Source organism: Felis catus, chromosome D2 (genome assembly GCF_018350175.1).
Source record: "Felis catus isolate Fca126 chromosome D2, F.catus_Fca126_mat1.0, whole genome shotgun sequence".
Taxonomy (NCBI): domain Eukaryota; kingdom Metazoa; phylum Chordata; class Mammalia; order Carnivora; family Felidae; genus Felis; species Felis catus.
The window spans coordinates 17351517-17372693 of NC_058378.1; the positions used below are offsets into that span (position 1 = coordinate 17351517).

Consider the following 21177-nt stretch of genomic DNA (forward strand, 5'->3'; position numbering starts at 1 on the left):
GCCTTTGTCCCCCACCCCCTCACGAGCCGTCCGTCGGGTTGCATCTGACGTGGGGGCTCCCTCGGTAATTACAAGCAGCTCTGGCGGCCGGTGGGAAGGCCACCTCGCCAATGGAGCCGTCCCCCAGGACTGTGGGCAGGTGAGGGGGGAGTCCAGGGAGGGTCCTGAGGTGAGGCGGGGCGCGGGGCGGTGCTCGGGAGTGGGGGCGGGGCGAGAAGTAAGCGGGGCAAAGTTGGAAGTGAGCAGGGACGCAGAGGCGGACACAGGCGTAGGGGGCCTGGGGGCAAATGGGCGGGGCTGGGTGTGGTGAGCCGGGCCGGGGCGGGGGCCGCCAGGGGGGATCCGGGCGTGAGGCGGGGAGGCGGGGCGGGGGCGGGGGCGGAGGCGGAGGCCGGGAGGCGGGGAGGGGAAGTGGGTGGGGCGCCACCGGGAAGGGGGCGGACCCGAGGAGGCTTGGGGCCCGGGCGGCGGCGGCGGCGGGACAGGCGCGTGGCCGGGTGCAGCGCGATGAGCGGGGCCGGAGCCGCTCCGGGGGCGGCGGACGCGGTCCGGGGGCTGCGGGTGGACGGGCTGCCCCCGCTGCCCAAGAGCCTGAGCGGGCTGCTGCACTCGGCGTCGGGCGGCGGCGCGTCGGGGGGCTGGCGACACCTGGAGCGTCTGTACGCGCAGAAGTCGCGCATCCAGGACGAGCTGAGCCGCGGGGGCGCGGGCGGCGGCGGGGCCCGGGCCGCGGGGCTGCCCACCAAGCCTCCCAACCTGGACGCCGCGTTGGCCCTGCTCCGCAAGGAGATGGTAAGGGGGCTCCGCGGGTCGGGGCGAGGGTGGGGGGGTCCCCGTCCGGGCTCGCCGTCCCGGGAAAGTTCGCCGGGACCCGCGCTCTGCTCCGGAAGTCCGCGCGCCCACCCGCCCCTTTCTGGCTCTTTTGCTTCTGGAGCCGGCGCCGAGTGAGGGACCCTGTCCTCTCTGCCCACGGTGCAACCCTCACCCGGGGAGGGTCCCCACTCAAAAGGCAGTTTTCGGAGCCCGGGCGCCCCAGGTCCGGCCCCAGCTGGCTCGGAAACGGGAGGCGCGTTGTGGGGTTCGCTCGTGGCCTCTGGGGGGACGCGGCGCGCCGGGGTCACTCCTCTCCGGAGTGAAACAGACCTCCGGGGTCAGTGAAGGGCTTTCACTTCGGCTGCGGGGTGAAGGGCTGTGTGCGACTGTGTTTTGCTGCCTGGGAGAGGACAGTTTTTTCCGCGCGAGTGTAGACAGCAGATTGGAACAGCCCTCGCCCCCCTCCCCCGCGCCCCAGGCGGCGCGTGCAGAATCCGATTACTTCGGGATGGCTCCAGCCTCAGATGGCTGTGAAGGCGAGCGCTGGGCCCATCCCCTCTCAGCGTGGTGGAACCGAATCCCCCAACCCGCTTCCCCGTCTGGGTGAAGCCCGTGTGGGTTCTTCGGGTCGTGTCTGGGCGCCAGACAATAGGGCTTAGCTTTTTTCAGTCCTTTGGAAGTACATTTGGTGATGTGGACCGGGACACAGGATTTCAGGTGACGCCAAAACAGGGCAAGGGCTGGGATTTAGGTGACCTCGAGCCTTTCTCCAGCTTTCTTCAACAGGCTTAGGCTAGGCCAGAGGAGAACAAACTTCCCTCCTAACTTCCCGCTGGGCCCTGATCACCTACCCCTGGCCACCGGGCTTTCATCTTGGAATCGGCCCCTTCCTTTCACTTAGTGCAGGTTCTTATCCTCTTTTAAGTACAGGTAGAAACTTTATTAAGGAAATCTAATACATGAAAGCTGCTTTTTTCCTAAGACTCAAATTTGCCAAAAAATTTATCACAGAAATCCTTTGTAGATGCATCTAGTACGTGAAGATACTGTTTAGAAACAACTTATGCCTTTCTTTTTTTCTTTCTTCTTTTTTTTTTTTTTTTCAGGAGCATATCCATTCTGAAAAGTGAGACTTAATTAAATCTGGAAAAGCAGCCTTGTTTTTTAATCAATTAGATATTGTCTTCCCACTCTGTGGCTGGCACTGAAATTGTGATTTCCAGTTCTCTCTGAATAGATTTTCTAAGCTTCTTACAGAATGACTGAAATTCCAAGACAACCATTTTTGATTTATTAATAAACATTCATTGAAACCAGCATTGCACAGCTAGTGAGCTGCATTTTAAGTAGGTAAATCTACACCTAGGATGTTTACAGTCGGGATTTAGATGTGGCACAAATATGGGGGTGAAATGGGAGTACTCATCCCGGGTTAAGTTCGACACTGGAACAGACAGGAAAACCTCAGGGCCACTCCTTTTCTGAAGCTCTGGTTCATAAACACACTCTAGTGGCTTGGGAGTCGATGTGCTATTCCCAGAAGTATTTTTCCAGGTCCCTCCTGGTGCAGCCGGAGAACAGCCACAACCTTATAATTATGCCTTGGACCAGAGCTCTAAGTATTTGAAATGCAAGGAAAAATAAACTGCTATCTTTGGTCAGTCTGATATTTAGCTGAGATAAAGATAAGATATGGCTACAGGCCTTGACAAGTTCTTTCACAGAATGCCCCAAGGTCTTTAAAAGTACTCTAGGTGTTTGGGCTTTTTTTTTTTTTTTTGAATGTTTATTTATTTTTGAGAGAGAGAGAGAGAGGCAGTGTGAGCGGGGAAAGGGCAGAGTGAAAGGGAGACACAGAATCCGAAGCAGGCTTCAGGCTCCCAGCTGTCAGCACAGAGCCCGACACGGGGCTCGAACTCACGGAGTGTGAGATCATGACCTGAGCTGAACGCCGAAGCTTAACCAGCTGAGCCACCCAGGCGCCCCTCTGGGTGTTTGGGCTTTAAGAGATTTACTAGCCTGGGGCAGTGGGGTCCAAGTAGTAACTTAAACGGAGTTCATTCCTGAATTATCTGGAATAATTTGTGTTGATCTATTTCATTGGAAGGCCCCGAGGTCAAATCTGTGTCGAGGGATGTACTAGAAGTCCTGGCAGAATGTGATTAATCCCTTTTTGAAAAAGTCCTGTGCAGTCACAGATTCATGTGATTAATCCTTTCTTTTTTTTTTTTTTGAAAGTCCTGTGCAAGCCAGCGGTGGTGGTGTCGCAAGGCCTCTCTGATAATCAACAAGGGAATAGCCCAGATTGTATCTTAAAGAGGGAGCGGGCAATGGGAAGGTGGGTTCCAGAGAGCCTCAAGTAGCGTGGGAAGGGTTGAAGTGGAAGACTGGCACAGAATCGGACTTTGAGGAATTTGATAGCAGGGTGCAGAGGAAGCAGGAAGTGGGGGGTGCTAGAGGTGTGCTTGGAGAAGGTGAGAGCCTCCAGCGGGGTGGAGGCCAGTGACCGGGAAACAAGAAGCAAATGGGAGACACTTCTCTGAAGCAGAAAATGCAGGAGTTGCCAGTTAACTATTAGAGTCTGGGAGGAGACGTTAAGCTTTTTTATGGAAAGTGCAGCTAAGCAAAACAATGAAAAGTTCCTCATAGACCTAGCACCCGGAGATAATCACTGTTCATAGTTTGGGGTATTTCCTGTGTAGGCACAATGTAAATGCTTTCTGTACATCCGAACTTCTCCATGAGATGGATACTCAAATTCTTTCTTCCTTCCTTCTTTCCTCCCTCTTTTTTCTCTCTCCCTTTCTTTTCTTCTCTTTGTTTTTCCTTCCTGCTTCCTTCCTCCCTCCCTCCCTCCTCCCTTCCTTCCTCCATCCCTCCTTCCTTCCTTGCTACCTTCTTCCTTCCTTCCTTCCTTCCTTCCTTCCTTCCTTCCTTCCTTCCTTCCTTCTTTCCTTCCTTCCTTCCTTCCTTCCTGCCTGCCTCCCTCTTTCCTTCCTCCCTCTTTCCTTCCTTCCTCCCTCCCTCCTTCCTTCCTCCCTCCCTCCTTCCTTCCTTCTTTCCTTCTTCCTTCCTCCCTCCCTCCCTCCTTCCTTTCCTTCCTCCTCCCTCCCTCCTTCCTTCCTTCTTTCCTTCCTTCTTTCCTTCCTTCCTTCCTAACTTCCTTCCTTCTTCCTTCCTTCTTCCTTCCTTCCTTCCTTCCTTCCTTCCCCTTCCTTCCTTCCCTTCCTCCCTCCCTCCTTCCTTCCTTCTTTCCTTCCTTCCTTCCTTCCTTCCTTCCTTCCTTCCTTCCTTCCTTCCTTCCTAACTTCCTTCCTCCTTCCTTCCTTCTTCCTTCCTTCCTTCTTCCTTCCTTCCTTCTTCCTTCCTTCCTTCCTTCCTTCCTCCTTCCTTCCTTCCTTCCTTCCTTCCTTCCTTCCTTCCTTCCTTCTTCCTTCCTTCCTTCTTCCTTCCTTCCTTCCTTCCTTCCTTCCTTCCTTCCTTCCTTCCTCTTTCCTTTTTCCTTCCTTCCTTCCTTCCTTCCTTCCTTCCTTCCTTCCTTCCTTCCTTCCTTCCTTCCTTCCTTCCTCTTTCCTTCCTCCCTCCCTCCCTTCCTGTATGCTTGACACACAATGTTAACATTAGTTTCAGGTGTACCACACAGTGACTCAAGTCTCTGTGTTCTGGCATGCTCACTACAAGCGTGGCTGCTATCTGTCACAACACAACGCTATTACGATGCCACTGACTATATTCTCTATGCTGTGCCTTTCATCCCTGTGACTCAACTCATTCCAGAACTGGAAACCTGTACCTCCTGGACCTTCACCCATTTTGCCCATCCCCCCAACTCTGTCTCCTCTGGCAACCATTGGTCTGTTCTCTGTATTCTTGGGTCTGTTTCTGCTTTTGGTTAGTTTGTGCATGTTTTACCTTTTAGATTCCACATGTAAGTGCAATCATATGGTATTTGTCGTTCTGTGTCTGACTTACTTCACTTCGCATAATCCTAAGGTCCATCCTATTTCGATATATTTTAAAAGATCACTCAGAATTTAATTCCCCTAAGATCACAGATTCAACCAGATGTGTCCCAAAGCTTTGTTTTAACCCTTGCATTGTACTGCTCGCAGGCACAGGCACTCCCACCGACACAAATACACACGGATCCCATTATACGTTCTTAGTTGCATTTCCGGGGGCACGACTTGCAAAGGTTTTCCTAGTCAACACATGTTACAATGTCTTCAGTAACTGCAGAGTCTGCCATTGTGCAGGAGAGCAATAACCTTGCTAATCCATCATTGGGAAGGTGGGGTTCATTGCAGCAACGGGGGAGTCAGGAGGGGTGGCTCCTTTAGGGGGAAAGGTGGTTTGTCATTACATCAGTGGAGGAGTATGTTACACATTTAAAAATGAGGAGCTGGAGGCTGGAAAAGAGACTTGGACCTGGTGATAAGACAGTGAGGGTGGGGGGGATGGGTCCGGGGCAGTCTGGGCTCTGAGGGCAGGGGAGCTGTGTGGACTTGGTGGTTCCCTGCTCCGCATGGTGCCCGCTGTACCACCTGAGTTAGCACTTCCTGTTCTAGGAACCCTCCTCGATGAAGTTTTGTCCTGCTGCTGTGGTCCCTGCCCTGCCCCGGGGCGGGTGGGGGGAGCGGGGCCATTTGGGATGTGGGGAGGGTCACACATAATACTGCGCCCTATAGCTTACCTGCTCTATAGACTGGAAAAAGTCCTTTAAGACAAGAAGCTGAGTTAGTTTTTTTGTTTTTTGTTTTTTTTTAAACATTAGAGGATCTTTTAAAATCACATTCAACAGATGTTCGTTGGGTGCGTGTTAGGTGTAAAATGCTATGGAGATCCAAGGAAACTCTCTAGCCATTTCAGGAGCGTTATACCATCTGGGAGATGTGGTCATCTTTATGCAATAGGAGTGCTGTAGCGTGGATCACCTCTCAGTTTTCATGCCTGGGCTCTCCGTGTGAGTGATAGTAACTCGGTCTGAACCAGCTCTTGCTGAAGAAAACTCTCAAAGGGCTGGATATATACAGAGACAGACTGGAACCAGGGCCGATGGGGCATCCGGGAAGCCCACCGTATTCTCCTCCCCCCCCCCCCCCGCATCATTTTATTTTTTTCCCACGTTTTGGACCGTGGCTGTTAACAGGGTCCACACTCAGTTTCGGCCATGCTTCTTAGTTCCAGTTGGTAAATACTGTGTGGAAGGACACCAGCGGGCCCAGCTTGGGTGGTCTGGCCAGCGTGGGCCAGCCAGTAGTGACTGAGGACAGGATCGCATTTTACTAAGATAGTGTGACCATGTGGATGGGGTAGGGGTGGGGTGGGGGTGCTGGAGTTCCCCCCCAAAGAAAGGCCAGTTAGCAGAAATAGAGCAGGGGGCTGCTGGACAAACTATGTATCCCAGACCTCTTTCTACATAAAAATACTTTGCCCTGAAGGGCCCCCCCCCAGTTTAACAGACTCTTACCTGCTAAGCGGATAAAGCCATATTTGCTCACTGGATCTGGGTTGGCTTTTCAAATCCTTGCACGTGGCTGCAGGACACCCTTGACTCTCAGTGTCAGCCGGGACCCCCCCGACACACACTTTCCTTGATGTTTGTACACAGACCACCCATCCAGCGGCTCCGTGACATTAGCTCATCAAGTTTGAACACCCCAGAGAGTCACACGAAAGCGTGGACAGCAGATTCTCAGATATGGGGGGCAGGACATCTTTGAGGGGCTGCCGTCCTAGGGATTCTTGGGGTCCGCCTCTTACACCATCAGGGGCAGGTTCTAGCAGCTTTGACTTGGAACCTCTTTTTTTTTTCATGTTCCTTCCCCCCCCCCCCCCAAAACTGTCAAATAGCTATTTTGGTTACCAGCCCGGGCGTGAGTGGGAAGTCATCCACACAGAACCTTTGAGTACCTGGGCTGCGGTGGTTTAGGCGAAGAATTTAATCTGATTCAATAAAGCTAGATTTCTGAGACCAGCAATGCTTCTCTTCCCTGCGTTTTAGTTGAGAGAACAAGTCCATGTCCAATGAGTTTGTTCAGTGAACTGTATTCCAGGAGACGTGCGTTAGCTTGAATAGCCCGCATTCCCATGGATTTCAGCTCTTATCCTGCACGTGAAGCTGGTGTGTTAGGGGATTTTAGTCTTTAAAAGGGTTTATGGTAAAGGTCCAGTCCCAAGTCTGGCCTGTGAAATGCCATCTGGAATAACAGCATTAGCCTCCGGTTATGCATTAGCATTCTTGATTGATGTTGATCACAGGAGAGTGGCATGTCTGGTGGCCTTTAATACCGTCTCTGTGTATTGTGTTCCCCGAAAAATGGACCACCAGCCCCAGAATCCTCCGGGCTGCTTGCTAAAATGCTAATTCCCGGGCCTCTTCCTATACCAGCAGTATCAGACTAGGAGAAGACAGAATCTGCATTTTGAACAAGCTGTTTAAGAATTGGGTAGCTTCTGGGGCACCTGGGTGGTGCAGTCAGTTACATCCTACCCGTGATTTCGGCTCAGGTCATGATCTTACGGTTGGTGGGATCGAGCCCTGAGTCAGGCTCCGTGCTGACAGCGTGGAGGCTGCTTGGGATTCTCTCTCTTTCTCTCCCCCTCTCTCTCTCTCTGCCCCTCCCCTGCTCCCGTGCTCTCTCACTCTCTCAAAATAAATAAACTTAAAAAAATATATTAAAACAAAGATTTGGGAAGCTCCTGAACCAGGCATCAAGAGCTCCAATTCTGTTATTAGATTATGTGGTATACTTGAAGCAAGCATTTTGCTATTTTCAGCTAGAGATCCCTTATGGGGAAAATGAGAATTAAATGCCATATAGGCTCCTTTTGGCTATAACAATATAGTTCTTTCCCCCTCCTGCCTATATGGGTCTTGATGGTGCCTGCAGAAGTTTACTCTGTCATAAAATAGTGTAGGCACAAGTGCAGGACCTGCCTATTGCCATGTGCTTGGTGTCCCTGAGGACACCACGTGGTGTCTGTAAATTCTACAAAGAAAAGGAAGAGCCGCACGAGGTTGTTGTTCTTGGACCGTGTTCATCAAAAATTAAGCTGTCTAGGGGCGCCTGGGCGGCTCAGTCGGCTAAACGTTGGACTTCAGCTCAGGTCATGATCTCGCAGTTGTGAGTTCGAGCCCTGCGTCGGGCTCTGTGCTGACAGCTCGCAGAGCCTGGAGCCTGCTTCCGATTCTGTGTCTGCCTCTCGCTCTCTGCCTCTCCCTGCCCCAACCCCGCCACGCACGCGCGCTCTCTCTCTCAAAAAAAATGAATAAACATTAAAAAAAATTTTTTTTAAATTAGGCTGTTTAGGCTGTAATTACTCTGTATAGTACTTGTCCCCACCCCAGGAGCCACCCAATAAAAGCACAACTAGAAAGGTGTATATGTATCATAGTTTGTGGGGTGGGGGCAGGTGCAGCAGGGGCGGGCTGTGGGCTCGCTGGTCTGGTTTCATTCGCTTTTGAGGTTATCTCTAAGTGAGGTTACACTTCTGGTCCCAAGATGTGACAGTATAGAGATTGAAAGATATTTTTTTCATACCACTTTAACTTTTATGTATTACCCGCCCCGCCCCCCCCCCCCAACCTGTAGAGATCAGAAATGGATATCTTGCCGGAAGCACAGCCCTTCTGCTTTCCCCCCACTTCCGGTTAAAGGCATTCTGGGAATGCGAAAGTGCCCCAGTTGTTGGCACTTTGGGCACCTGGTCACATGCAGAGGGCCTCGAGCCACTAAGTGCTGGAGCATTTCTGTGTCACTGTGGGCCAGCGTGTCTGTAGATCTTGGAGGCTGCACGGCCAAGGAGGTTCAGGGAGGGAGTTCAGGGAGGGCTCAAAGAGAGGACATTGGCCCTTGTGCATGCACTTCCCGCCCACCAAGCAGCATTTGGAGGCTTTGAGGCCTTGCTCCTGGAATGCCCACCTGAACTCCACGGAGACTTCAGACCTCGGCTTGAAAGGCTACATTTTTCACGATCCCGTGTATGAAACCCTACAGGCGGACCACAGACTGCACGAACAGGAAACCAGCCGTGAGACTGGCTGGGTCAGATATTTGTCCCCCAATTACCCAGTGTCTTTCTCCAGAGCCCTGACCTTCTATTCATCTCATTCATTGCCCACGGGCTCCAGATGTTTCCAGGTGATTAGTAGGCAGGGCTCATAGAGGTTGTTCTTTTCTTTCCTGTTGCTCGTTCCCTCATAGACCCTTAACCCAGAGATGTACGTCCTCCTCCAGGAGCTTTGGAGACAGAAAAACCCTTAGGCCTCCTTATGGTTCTACTGAAATTTGTTCAGGCATTGTGGCCTTTTCTGTTTTTGAGTGCTTTCAGCTAACTTCCCTGATTGGCTCTAAGAGCCATGCACTGGCCTGATTTTATACAGTCTCGTCTGCAAGGATTCTGGCAGGAAGCACTGCCCTTGACCTGAGAAGGAGGGGTGGGGAGGGAGAGCCTCTGTCCTCTGACCAGTGCTCTCCAGGGGAGAGGCAGCCTCTGGGGGACCCCAGGCCTGTCGCAGCCTAGAGAGGCTGGACTGAGGATTACCGAAATACATTTGAAAGAGGATGTTTGGTATGTTCTTAGGTTGTTGACTGCACTTAGAATTAGAGATAAAATAGCCAAGGTCATTGCAGTTAAAGAGAAATGGCAAGGTGTTTAACAACTCTCATAACCACAGATAGGCAAAGTAAAACAATAAGGTGTCATGTTTTATCTAAAAGACCAGCAGAGGGACACCTGGGTGGCTCAGTTAGTTGGTTGAGCGTCCAACTCTTGATTTCGTTTCAGGTCATGATCCCAAGGTCATGGGATCGAGCCCCATGTTACCATGTTAGGTTATGCGCTGAGAGTGGAGCCTGCTTAAGATTCTCTGTCTCCTTCTACCCCTCTAACCTGCTTGTGCTCTCTCTCTGTCTCAAAAAAAAAAAAAAAAAAAAAACTAGCAGAGATTGAAAAAAAATGATCATAGTAATGGTGAGGATTTGGGGATATAAACACCATAAAAACCGAATCTCTTTTGCTTTTTATGTCAGTTGTCTGAAAAACTCTGGCTACTGACATGAGGCTTTCTATATATTGCCCAAGACTTGGTTTTGATTTTAGCTTCAGATTTGCTCCCCGAACTGCATCTACTCTTGCAGAGGGGGAGTTCCAGTTAATTGGATATCATTCAAGAAAATGACAACACAAACCAACCTTCAGATGCATGTTGAGTTCCAGCGTGTTGTCAGGGGCCCTTGGATCATGTTTTTTCTTCCAGTCCCACCTGATTTCAACATCAGTTGTGTCCATGTTTCACTCATTATCTTGGGCAGTGGCCTTTTTTTAGGCTTTGGATACAAACCCTTGAGGAATGGTCTCCTGTTTGCAGGCCCAGGACTGGGGAGGGATTGGAAGGAAAGCATCCTTTTCCTTTCTCAACCCCTTCTGCAATTTCATTTTTATAAATTTTTCTTACAGTAATAGTCACACAGTGGGTAATGATACTTGTACTCAGATGTGTCTTGCAGTGATATAGAATAGTGATCGAAACTCACTGAAAAGCGTGTGATAACTATATGAACCTAGATGTTCACAGTACGAAAAAGTAAGTTGCACAGATGTGTGTATACGTGATATCTAGCTAAACAGCTTGCATAAACATGGTGTCTCGAGGGATACATACTAACCTGCTAAAAGTGGGTATCTTTAAAACAGTTCTTTTTTTTTTTATTTTTTAACATTTTATTTATTTTTGAGAGACATAGAGACAGAGCATGAGCAGAGGAGGAGCAGGGAGAGAGAGGGAGACACAGAATCTGAAGCAGGCCCCAGGCTCTGAGCCATCAGCACAGAGCCCGATGCGGGGCTTGAACCCATGAACTATGAGATCATGACCTGAGCTGAAGTCAGATGCTTAACTGAATGAGCCACCCAGGCGCCCCCTAAAACTGCTCTTAAAGTGTGGGCTGGGGGACGTTCAGGGGTCCCTAGATCCTTTTCAGTGTCCATAATTATGTGGTTGTCATATTGATAAGTGAGTTGTTTTAAAATATTACCTAAGGAGGGGGCACTTGGGTGGCTTAGTCGGTTAAGTATTGACTCCATCCCAGCAGAGGTCTTGGTCTCAGGGTCATGAGTTTAAGGCCCGGGCTGGGTGTGGAGCCTACTTAAAAAAAAAAAAAAAGAAAAAATTACCTAGGGAAATGTATCAACATTTGGAAGGTCTGCATAATTCAGTGAGTCAATTTTTCACAGTTTTCATAGCACTAATGCTTTGCTGTTACAAAATCACACCTGGTTAAAAGATCCATTCAAAGTGCAAGACTGATGGTTTTAATGTAACAGTATAAAAAGTCCATTGGCATAGTTTCAAATTCCACACTGCAGCCAACTGAAGGGTAGTGTCCAAGAAGAAAACCCACTGTTTTCTAAAACATGTCTGTGTGAGGCCAGATTTTCTTCATTTACTTCAACCAAAGCAACGTGTCACAAAGGATCAAATGCAGAAGGAGATAAGCCAGGTATTAAAAAGATGTACAAAGTGGTGGCATTCATAAAAACGTTATGTTGGGGCGCCTGGGGGGCTCAGTTGGTTGAGCGTCTGACTTTGGCTCAGGTCATGCCCTCGCGGTCCATGGGTTCGAGCCCCGCATCTGGCTCTGTGCTGACAGCTCGAAGCCTGGAGCCTGCTTCGGATTCTGTGTCTCCCACTCGTCCCTCCCCCACTCATGCTCTGTCTCTCTGTCTCTCTCTCTCTCTGTCAAAAATAAATAAGCATTAAAAAAAAGTTATGTTAACATGTAATGGGTATATTATTTATGTTTAAATGGATCAATATGAAAACTCAGTCTCAATTCCTAATAAGGTAAATGTTGACAGGTATAATACACATAAATAACAGCTCTTAGGGGCCCTCAATAGTTAGAGGTCCCAAGACCAAAACATTTGGAGACAGCTGCTTTAGAACATGGGATGAGGGAATTATGGTTCACATAATTATGAACCATTGACGTTTTAATATGACTAGAACGTTTTATTTTTATAATGGGGAAAAAGTAAAAGAATGTGCAAAGCCATCACTTCATTGGTACCAATATTAGTTTAGGTTCGAGGGAAGCCAGTGTGGCCTGGAAGAGGTTGCAGAATGGGCTCCGTCAGTGTGGACGCCTTTAGCTGTGAGCAGTAAACACACTGAAACCACCTTACGTGGTAGAGAGGGCGTATGGGCGAGTGGAGAGCTGCAGGAACTGTGGGTGTGGCTTAATCTGGGGGTGCAGCCACGCAGCCTGGTCTGTTTTCTGTCTCTGAATCACCCTGACTCTTCAGAGTGTAGTTCTCAGCCCGGTGAGCCTAGGGCCCGCACAGGAGACGGAGGAGACCAAGTAACCCAAATGCTTTACCACCCAGGAGAGGACAGTGCCACGTAGGGGCCACATGATGGACTGGAAGCTTGCTTATGAGCACAGAATTACGGGCCACCGGGGACTTTAGAAGTCCTTCAGGAGCCGGGCGCCTGGGTGGCTCAGTCAGTTCAGCGTCTGACTTTGGCTCAGGTCATTATCTCACGGTTCGCGGGTTCGAGCCCTGCGTCGGGCTTGTGTGCCGACAGCTCGGAGCCTGGAGCCTGCTTCCTATTCTGTCTCTGTGCCCCTCCCCTGCTTGCTCTCTGTCTCTCAAATATAAAAAATAAAACAAAAGTCCTTCAGGGGGATCTCAGTCCAGCCTGAGATGCCAAGTTAATAGCCCCTTCCCCTACTGGATCAACACCAAAGAAGTCTTTCTCTTCGGTTTTCCTTTGCAAAAGAGTATGCAGGTCAGCGTCCTTGGGTCACCGCGTCCTTTTTTCTTAATTTTTTTTTTCAACGTTTATTTTATTTTTGGGACAGAGAGAGACAGAGCATGAACGGGGGAGGGGCAGAGAGAGAGGGAGACACAGAATCGGAAACAGGCTCCAGGCTCTGAGCCATCAGCCCAGAGCCCGACGTGGGGCTCGAACTCACGGACCGCGAGATTGTGACCTGGCTGAAGTCGGACGCTCAACCGACTGTGCCACCCAGGCGCCCCATCCACGTCCTTTTTTCAAAAACCAGGTTATGATTCATCAGGTCACTGCTTTATTGCATTCCAGCCACGCAGATACCCACTGGACACCTGGATCAGACTTGGGGGCATTTCCCAGGTCTTCTGTAAAATAAATTCGTTCACAAGCCATCCGTGTGTGCTTAGTCATTCATTCTGTTTTTGAAAGGTAACTTTGAAAATGGTCTCGTTGTAAGTTAATACATATTCATAGTAGAAAATCCAGAAAGTTCAGAAAAGCCAAATACAAGTCACCTGTGATGTTAGCAGCTTGCTCCCTATCCCAGCTGACACGGCGACACCTCTTTGCCCGGGTCAGCTGTGCGGGCAGTACAGGCTGGTGGTCAAAGCGCCGACCTTGGAGTCCTAAACACGGGTGCCGCTCCCTCCCCTCCTACCGTATGCCCTCAGTCAAGAGCCTTCATCTTTCCGGGCCCCAATTTCCTCATCATAACAGAATCGGCACCTACCACACAGAACAAGGAGGAGATTATGTATTTGTGCACCGCCGAGATTTTCTTCTCTCCGGTCAATCCCTGGAAGGGAACAGTTAGCTGGTTAAAAGTTGTGTGCTATTTTAAGGCTTTTGTTGCCGTTACCAGTCAGACCGCCGCGCAGGTTTCACAGGCATGCAGCCCTGTATGGTGTTGCCTACATGATATGCTTTTTTATTGTTACTAGTCTTTTTTTAACGTTTATAATTTTTGAGAGAGCGTGAGAGCACCTGCAAGCAGGGGAGGGACAGGGAGAAAGGGAGACAGAGAATCGTAGCAGGCTCTGGGCTCTGAGTTGTCAGCACCTACCTGACGCTGGGCTCAAACCCACGAACCATGAGCCAAAGCCGGACGCTTACCTGAGCCGCCCAGGCGCCCGTTAATTCTTAGGTTTTAAAATTGAGAGCATCGTGCTCGTTGAGAAAAAAATTAAGCAGTGCAGAAGGCTATAAATTCCCAGTCCCACTTTCTAGAGGTTAAGTTCTGCTAACAGACCTTTTCTCTTCCGGTCAGAAGCTTGCACATGTGTGCTTATGCATATAAAGTGAATTCCTACCGTGTACTGTTTGGTAACCTGAGCTTTTGTGCTCAGCAGCACACGTGGGTCACTGTTGTGGGTCACTGTTGTATCCAGCTGCTCACCCTTTGAAATGACTGCCTAGTTTTTATTGTATGACTTTACCCTACTTTTTAAAACCAAGTCCCTACCACTTTATGTTTCGATGTGAATTTTCATCCAACAAACCTTTTTTTGCATCTGTCCCTGTATTTCACACCACCCCCCTCCCCGCCTATATTATAGCTCATGATTCTTTAGTTTCACTTGGAATCTGTGCAACCCTGCCCATCTGTGAAACCCTGCCCATCTTAGGTTGAGGAATGCGGTGGGGAGATAATGGTCTTGTGTGGCAGTGCTGGGGGGGTCATTTCAGAGAGCCGGTCCCAGTATGATTTACTGAACTAACCATCCCCCGACGTTGGGCTTCTCCCCAGCCCCACGCACAGAGCCCGCTGCGGCAATGGAGCAAACACAAAACCGATTCTGTCTGTCTCTGTTGTGTTTCCTACTTATTGCTGGATTTGGGAAGAAGTTGCTTTTGTTTATGTACTGGTGAGTCACCCCAGCTTATAGTTTCTTAAAACTATTTTTCTTAACTACCATTTATTTCTAAAAAAAAAAATACCCTAAAGTTTTTTGTGATGCTTTGTTTTCAGTCATCAAAAGCTTCCTTTTAAAAAGTTCCTTTCATCTTCCGAGCCTTGTATCCGAATGGTCACGTACCTGCTGGAATTGTGTGAAAGTTGGGAACAACACTCTGACCCGCGGCACCTTCCAAAGGTAGAAACTTAGCACCCCGAAACCCGGCTGGGAACCAGTACCCTGTCCGATGTGACGTGTATTCATGTGGCCAGTCTGTTGGGCGTCTTTGAGACCATTTCGAGGGTGATTCAGGATTGTTGGGCCCCATTGTTGGAGATGTGGGTTGCTGAGCCACCTGTGTGTTTCAGCAGGGGTGGGGGGTGGTGGGGAGCTCTGTGCAGGGGAAAAGAGAAGAACATGACCAGGAAGTTAAGCAGGAAGCCCAGAGAGAGGAAGGAATGGCATTAGCAGTTTAAAGCAATGGAAGCTAGCTGATTGTTCTTAATTGTCTTGAAGGTCTAGAATAAGGGCTACAGATTACACGGTCTTAGAATATTCTGTAGTTTTCTTCAATTATCTGAAGTTTTGCAATCTGCTTTCACAAAAGAGCTGTATTTTCTGAATCCAGCCATGAATTAGATCAACTGGCCTTCAGGGACATGTGGGAACAGATCACTAAGGTGACGGGCTTCCCCTGCTTGTAGTATGGGGACAGTTGTTGGGGGGGTTAGTGGGCTTCCTGAGGGCTTGCCCCCACCCCAGTCCTTTTTTCTGGAAGGATGGGTTCTTGTTCGTGGGTGATTTAATCACGTTCTGAAACCACTCTGCAGTTGAGTTCTCTTGCATGGTCCCTCTCTCCCCTTCCATATTCTCAGACATTCATCCCTTCCCCCTGGCTTCAAGGTTGAGAATTTGATTTCTGGAGCTGTCCTGAGTCTCTCTCCCTGATGCAGACAGTAGCTGGGTCACTGCATGTGGGATTGTCCTACATTAGAAGAAAGCAGACCCATGTGCTTACTGGCAGCACAAGGCAGGCAGAGAAGGTGGGGGGAACTGGGGAGCACCGGTGCCTCAGCCAAGGTCCAAAGAGTGGAGGAGAAGCTGGCGTTGGGCCGGGCAAGCAAAGAGGCTTTTTAACACAGTGGGGACAGGTCCGGGACAGTCTGGGGAAGAAGGGACCTCCGGCCAACCGTTGCATGAGGTGCAGGTAGGAGAGCGCAGATTCAGACCAGATTATAGAACGCTGCCTAGGGATTTTCAGTTTGCCTCTAGAAAATGTAAGTTAAAGTGTTGAATCAGCCACTGCCGAGGGAGAGGCGCCCAGCCAGGAAACTGACTTGCTCATGTAGCTACTTCCCTCCTGCCCGCCGAGTTCATTTGGAGGATGGCTGGTAACTCAGAGGAGTTTGGTCTAGTGCCTGCAGAAGGCACTGAGAAACTGGGGTGTGTATAGGCATGTGCGCGCACGTGTGTGTGCTTAAATCCCTGTTAACTTAGTCTAAGCACTTGGCGTCCATTCAACAGGGTAATAGGTGTGTGCAGGACGGAGCTGTATTCCTAGGCGGGTCCGACCTCCATTTCTAGGCCAGCGTTCCACCCGATGACAGGGCAACTTGGTGCGTCATTCCAGCTGCTGCCGCCCAGAAAGGTCCAGGACATGATCCTGACTCGGGGCCTGGAAGACCTTGGACAGGGTACCTGAAGAGAAAAGCCTGGGACCACGGGTCTTTGAGTTGTGCGGAGTCAGAGGAAGTTAGAGCCTCAGAAACCCGGTTAGCGGTTGTTAGGGCTGTAGAGCCCCGTGTTCCCCTGCGCCCCCCTGGGCCCACGCCCACCCTGCCCAGAAGATGAAGGCCAGGCCTGGTCCGGTACTGCTCCTTCTGGTTTTTCCTCATTCATTTCCAGGGTGGGAAACAGTTTGGGGATTGCCCAGCCCTACTGGTATTAGAGTGACTCGGTAGAAATCGCTTCAGGATTCCAGATGAATCTTCTCTATGACTTTTTTTTTTTTATAATTCCAGGCTAGTTAACATCCAGGGTTGTATTAGTTTATAACTTTTTAAAAAATGTTGGTTTAGGGGCGCCTGGGTGGCTCAGTCGGTTAAGCGTCCGACTTCAGCTCAGGTCACGATCTCACGGTCCGTGAGTTTGAGCCCCGCGTCGGGCTCTGGGCTGATGGCTCAGAGCCTGGAGCCTGCTTCCGATTCTGTGTCTCCCTCTCTCTCTGCCCCTCCCCCATTCATGCTCTGTCTCTCTCTGTCTCAAAAATAAAAAATAAACGCTAAAAAAAAAATTAAAAAAAAAAATGTTGGTTTATTTTTGAGAGAGACGGAGTGTGAGCGGGGGAGGGGCAGAGAGAAAGAGAGAGACAGAATCCAAAGCAGGCTGCGGGCTCCAGGCTGCCAGCTGTCGGCACAGAGCCCGACGGGCTTGAACCCACAAACCATGAGATCGTGACCTGAGCTGAAGTCAGATGCCCAACTGACTGAGCCACCCAGGCGCCCCTAGTTTATGACTTTTTAAGCAAATACTACTAAGACTCTAAGAGGGTGTGGCTTTCTTTATTAGAGTTTCCATTCCTTGTATTAAATCCTAGCGCGGACAGTAGATATGTGTGAACTTGCCAAGTCAGAGTCTTGCAGTTCGGTTACTGTATTCAGACCCGGACACTATGGAGGAGCCCTGGGAAAAAAGGAGCGAGTCCCTGGGGAAGGGACTAGTTGGTTAACGGACCAGGACATCATTGCGAATAGTTGAAAGACCCGAAGCTACTGGCTGGAGAAAACAAATTGTTTTTTTCAGGTGGCAGACCGAAAATTACCTTCAAGTATTTAAAAGGTGGTTAAGAGAAATGAGATTTGTGTGCGTTGCATGATGGTCACACCTAGCATCAGGGGACCTAGAACCTAAAGGCTGGGAGATTTTGACTTGGCATGCTGAAGAATTATGGCTGTTGGAAAATGAATGAACTGGCCTCGAAGGTCCTCCTTTGGAGGGTTTGAAGTAAGACATTTGAGGTCCTTTCCTGTTCGAGAGTCTGCAGTGAGCACCCTGGTCCTCAAGAAGCAGGTTTGCTGGTTAATTTTCAGCTGGCTTGTGACTGCCCTGGCAGGTGACCATCTTCCACCAAAGATGGTCAGGTGGTTGCTGCTCCGTCTGCGGGATTGAGTTGGGGCAGGAGGAATATGGCTCCACACGGGCTGCCTGGTACATCCTGTTCCTGCCGTTCCTTTCCAAGATGGCATTCTGCAGGCTGGCAGAGTAGAAAGAATCATGAACATAGTAACAACAGTAGCAGCTGTCACCCTTTCCGGAAGTTGAACAGGATGTCCCTGGTCTCACAGCTAGGGAGTGGCAGAGCCAGCATTTGAACCCAAGCAGGCAGGCTCCAGAACCCGCGCTCTGCTCCATGCTCTTCTGCCTGGCTGGCCTGAAAGTCAGTGCTCACAGGAGAATAAATACAAGGGGCCCAGGGAAGACAGATACTTGTGTCAAGAACACTGGCTTTGGCGCCAGAACTGGACGTCCGGATCGTCTGGGTAGTTTTCCAAACACAAAGGTCGGGAGCCCGCTTTTCCTCATGACGACATGTGCACAGGCTAATCAGGAACAAGAGTGTTGGTGTCCGACTCTAGGATGTGGCCTGGTGGCCTGGGCGTCTTTTGGCTTACCCACGACTTACCTAGTCAGGGAGGACTTCTGACAGTGGATGCCATCCAGCCAACTCTGCCCTCTCAGACCCTCTCTCCTGAAGTCTTCCCTGAACGTCTTGGCAAAATATGCTAAGTCAAGGTGCCTTGGTCCCATTTCTGTGGTCTACTCAGCTAGAGCAGGGAGATAGCCAGTGTTTCCTCGGCAGTTTAGCGTGGTTGAAGGGTGTGAAGAAAATTCTGGGGCTTAACACCCAGTCTTAGTCATGAGATGAATGCTGCTTTCTGGACCCCAGGTTCCCTTGTGTGAAAGTCGGACCGTCTTATATGGCGGGTCTCGTCGCTGGGTAATTAGGCTGTAGACCTTGTCTCTCTCGGTTTTCTGCGTGCACATTCCCATGCCTCTTCGGTGCTTTAGCCCTTGCTGCACAGGAGACATTTGATGACTGTTTATTAAAATGGATGGGTAGCTCATTGAAGCCCTCCCGGTAGCCCCATAAGAGAAATGATTATTCCCTTTTGTCATCAGCCAAGGCTTAGAGCTGATGCATGGCTTGCAAAAGGGCCAAGAAGCAGGAGGCAGGTCTCCTAGCATCTATGTAGAGTTTCTCCCCTTACGACTCGCAGGGAGGTCTACAGCTCAGCAGCTCTGTCACCAGCGGCCCCACACCCGCTGGACCCGAGGCCGCACTGTTAAGAATCACCGCAGGTGATTCTCGTGCAGTGGCGTCGGATGCCCTGGGCTGGGCTGCATTTCCAACTGGATTAACCCTTCTGTCTTTGGGACTGATGGAAACACTCCATTTCCCGGGCTGACTTGTGCTCTTTCCCTTGGGACAAGGCCGTGGGAAGAAGGGAACTTGAAGGTGAACAAATAGGTGACTTTCAACTGTTCCTTGATTCGCCACCAGTGGCGAAAGTGGTTCCCAGGAGAATCCGTGGAGGCCCCCAGGTCTCACTAGACTTACTCAGTCGCCTGCTCTGGGGAGTGATCCCACAACCATCTTTGGGTAAGACTGACCTTGTCCGAAGAGAGGGAGTCGGAACACTTCTCTTGGGGGCCCGGAGGCTGAGCCGGTCAGAGGGTGGGTGCTCCAGGGCGCAGTGTGTGACACTGACAGGCGAATCGCTGTCACGGGCAAGGGGACTCTTGTCCCAGAGAGTTGAGAATGATTTTGGTATCAGGGAGGGCACACACGGGTCCCCTCTGAGTCTGATCATGAGGAAAGGACACACTTGTATCTTGGCGTCCAAAGGGAAACCAGTTGGGGCCACCAGAAGGCGTAGCACTGTTCCTTCCCAGGGCACGCCCGGGTGCCAGGGTGAATTCCACAGGCTGGGGCCCGCCGCCCCGACGGTGCGATCCTGCCCTGACACACTGAGTAACGTCTGAGGTGTGGGCATCCCACAATTAAGGTTTTCTCCAAATTGGAAAATCCAAAGCATCCGAGTGATGCCCTGCGTCGTCCACGGTATGGAAAGAATGTGCTGGCACGAGCAGATTGCTGGCTGAGCGTTCGACTAAAATTAAACTCCAGTGCTGACTTCTTGTTTTTCCCTCCCCCCCACCCCCCGCTCCCCTCAAGGTTGGCCTCCGCCAGCTGGACATGTCCTTGCTCTGCCAACTCTACAGCCTGTACGAGTCCATTCAGGAATATAAGGGAGCGTGCCAGGCAGCCTCCAGCCCGGACTGCACCTACGGCCTGGAGAACGGCTTCTTCGAGGAGGAGGAGGACTATTTCCAGGAGCAGAACGCCCTCCACGATGGGAGGGAGCGGGGCCCTCCACGGGACCTGCCGCTGCCCGTCTCCCCGCTCTCCAGCAGCGACTGGATTCTCGAATCCATCTAGAAAGGGCTCTCCGCCGAGAGGTCACTGCTGCTACCGGACCACCAGCATTTGCCTCTCCTCTTGAAGAAAGCTCCTCTCCTCCATCGTGGGCGGTCGTCGGGCGCCAGCGGCCGGTGCTGTCAGTTTAATCTGGAGGACACACGTGGCGGGGTGTTCTGGTGGCCGGAGTTTGTGCCTGGGCGATCCAGAGGTGCCCAGCCACATCCTCGGCTCCGTGGTACTCAGGCGCGCCTGCCGAGGAAGGTTCTTCCTCCATCCTTTCCCCCGGGGGACACCTTTCGGGGTGTTTTGCGCAAGGCGACTTTTACTGGTTCGTTACTTCCTTACGGGTGGTGGGCGATTTGCACCCTCTGTGTTGTAGGAACTGCGTCCAGTTTGCAACGCAGGGAAACTAGCATTTCGCGGCTCCCCTGCCTCTATGCATTCGGCAGCCTTTCTCGTTTCTGTCTTGTGAGCGTTTAAGGCCCTGGGTTGGGCTTTATTTCTCTGTAAGCCGCACTGCTAGCTGCCCAGGTGACTCAGTGGAAGCTTTTTACCAAAAAAGTAAACATTTCAGGTCCTACCCATCGACTGCATTCTCTTCACCTGTCGAAACAACTCCTTTCGTTCTTTGTCTATTCTATGGAGGAGGGAGGGAGCTAATACGGAGATGTGTGAACGTGGGAAGCTGGGGCAAGCTCGTGTTTTGTGTCATTCACTGAAAGGTGGTGGCAACCGTTTTTGTTCTGAAAGATTCTGAACGTGAGCTAGTATATTAGCGATCCTGCCTCTTCCACTCAAAAACAACGATCACCTTAAGCCTTAATATATTTATTAAAATCCTTCATGAACACTTTACACTTTGTAGGTTAAAAACGAGGATAAAATGCTAGACTCTCTGACTGGGGTTGTGTGTTCTTTCGGTCTGAACGCCGAATCGTCCGTTTCCAGAACTTGAATGCATTGAATCCAGTCAACTACTGAAAGCGAATTACAGTGTGTTTTCTTGCCGTTGAGAATTTGAAAGACGCTTCGTTCCTCTGTTGATTTATTCTTGGACCGCGCAGTTGGGTCTCAGCGCCGCTCTGTCTCTGACCACTTCAGATCCCCTGCCCTCTTCATTCTTTTGACGTGATAATTGCTTATTAGCGTCTCTTTTGGGTTAGAGAGAGGAGGTAAAACTAATC

The 21177-nt window shown here is 50.5% G+C and overlaps 1 protein-coding gene across 1 annotated transcript; it reads left to right on the forward strand.

Moving 5' to 3' along the window:
* The first annotated feature begins 454 nt into the window (after positions 1 to 454).
* FAM89A (family with sequence similarity 89 member A) lies at positions 455 to 20889 on the forward strand. Its single transcript, XM_023240417.2, has 2 exons — positions 455 to 792; positions 19748 to 20889. The coding sequence occupies exons 1-2, from the start codon at positions 508 to 510 to the stop codon at positions 20009 to 20011; spliced, it is 549 nt and encodes a 182-aa protein (XP_023096185.2). The 5' UTR covers positions 455 to 507; the 3' UTR covers positions 20012 to 20889.
* The last annotated feature ends 288 nt before the right edge of the window (positions 20890 to 21177 follow it).

Bases quoted from the DNA above. Each gene is read 5' to 3' on its own strand.
- FAM89A (XM_023240417.2), top strand. From the start codon at position 508: ATGAGCGGGGCCGGAGCCGCTCCGGGGGCGGCGGACGCGGTCCGGGGG. The intron at 793-19,747 runs GTAAGGGGGCTC...GCTCCCCTCAAG, and splicing joins CCCTGCTCCGCAAGGAGATG to GTTGGCCTCCGCCAGCTGGA.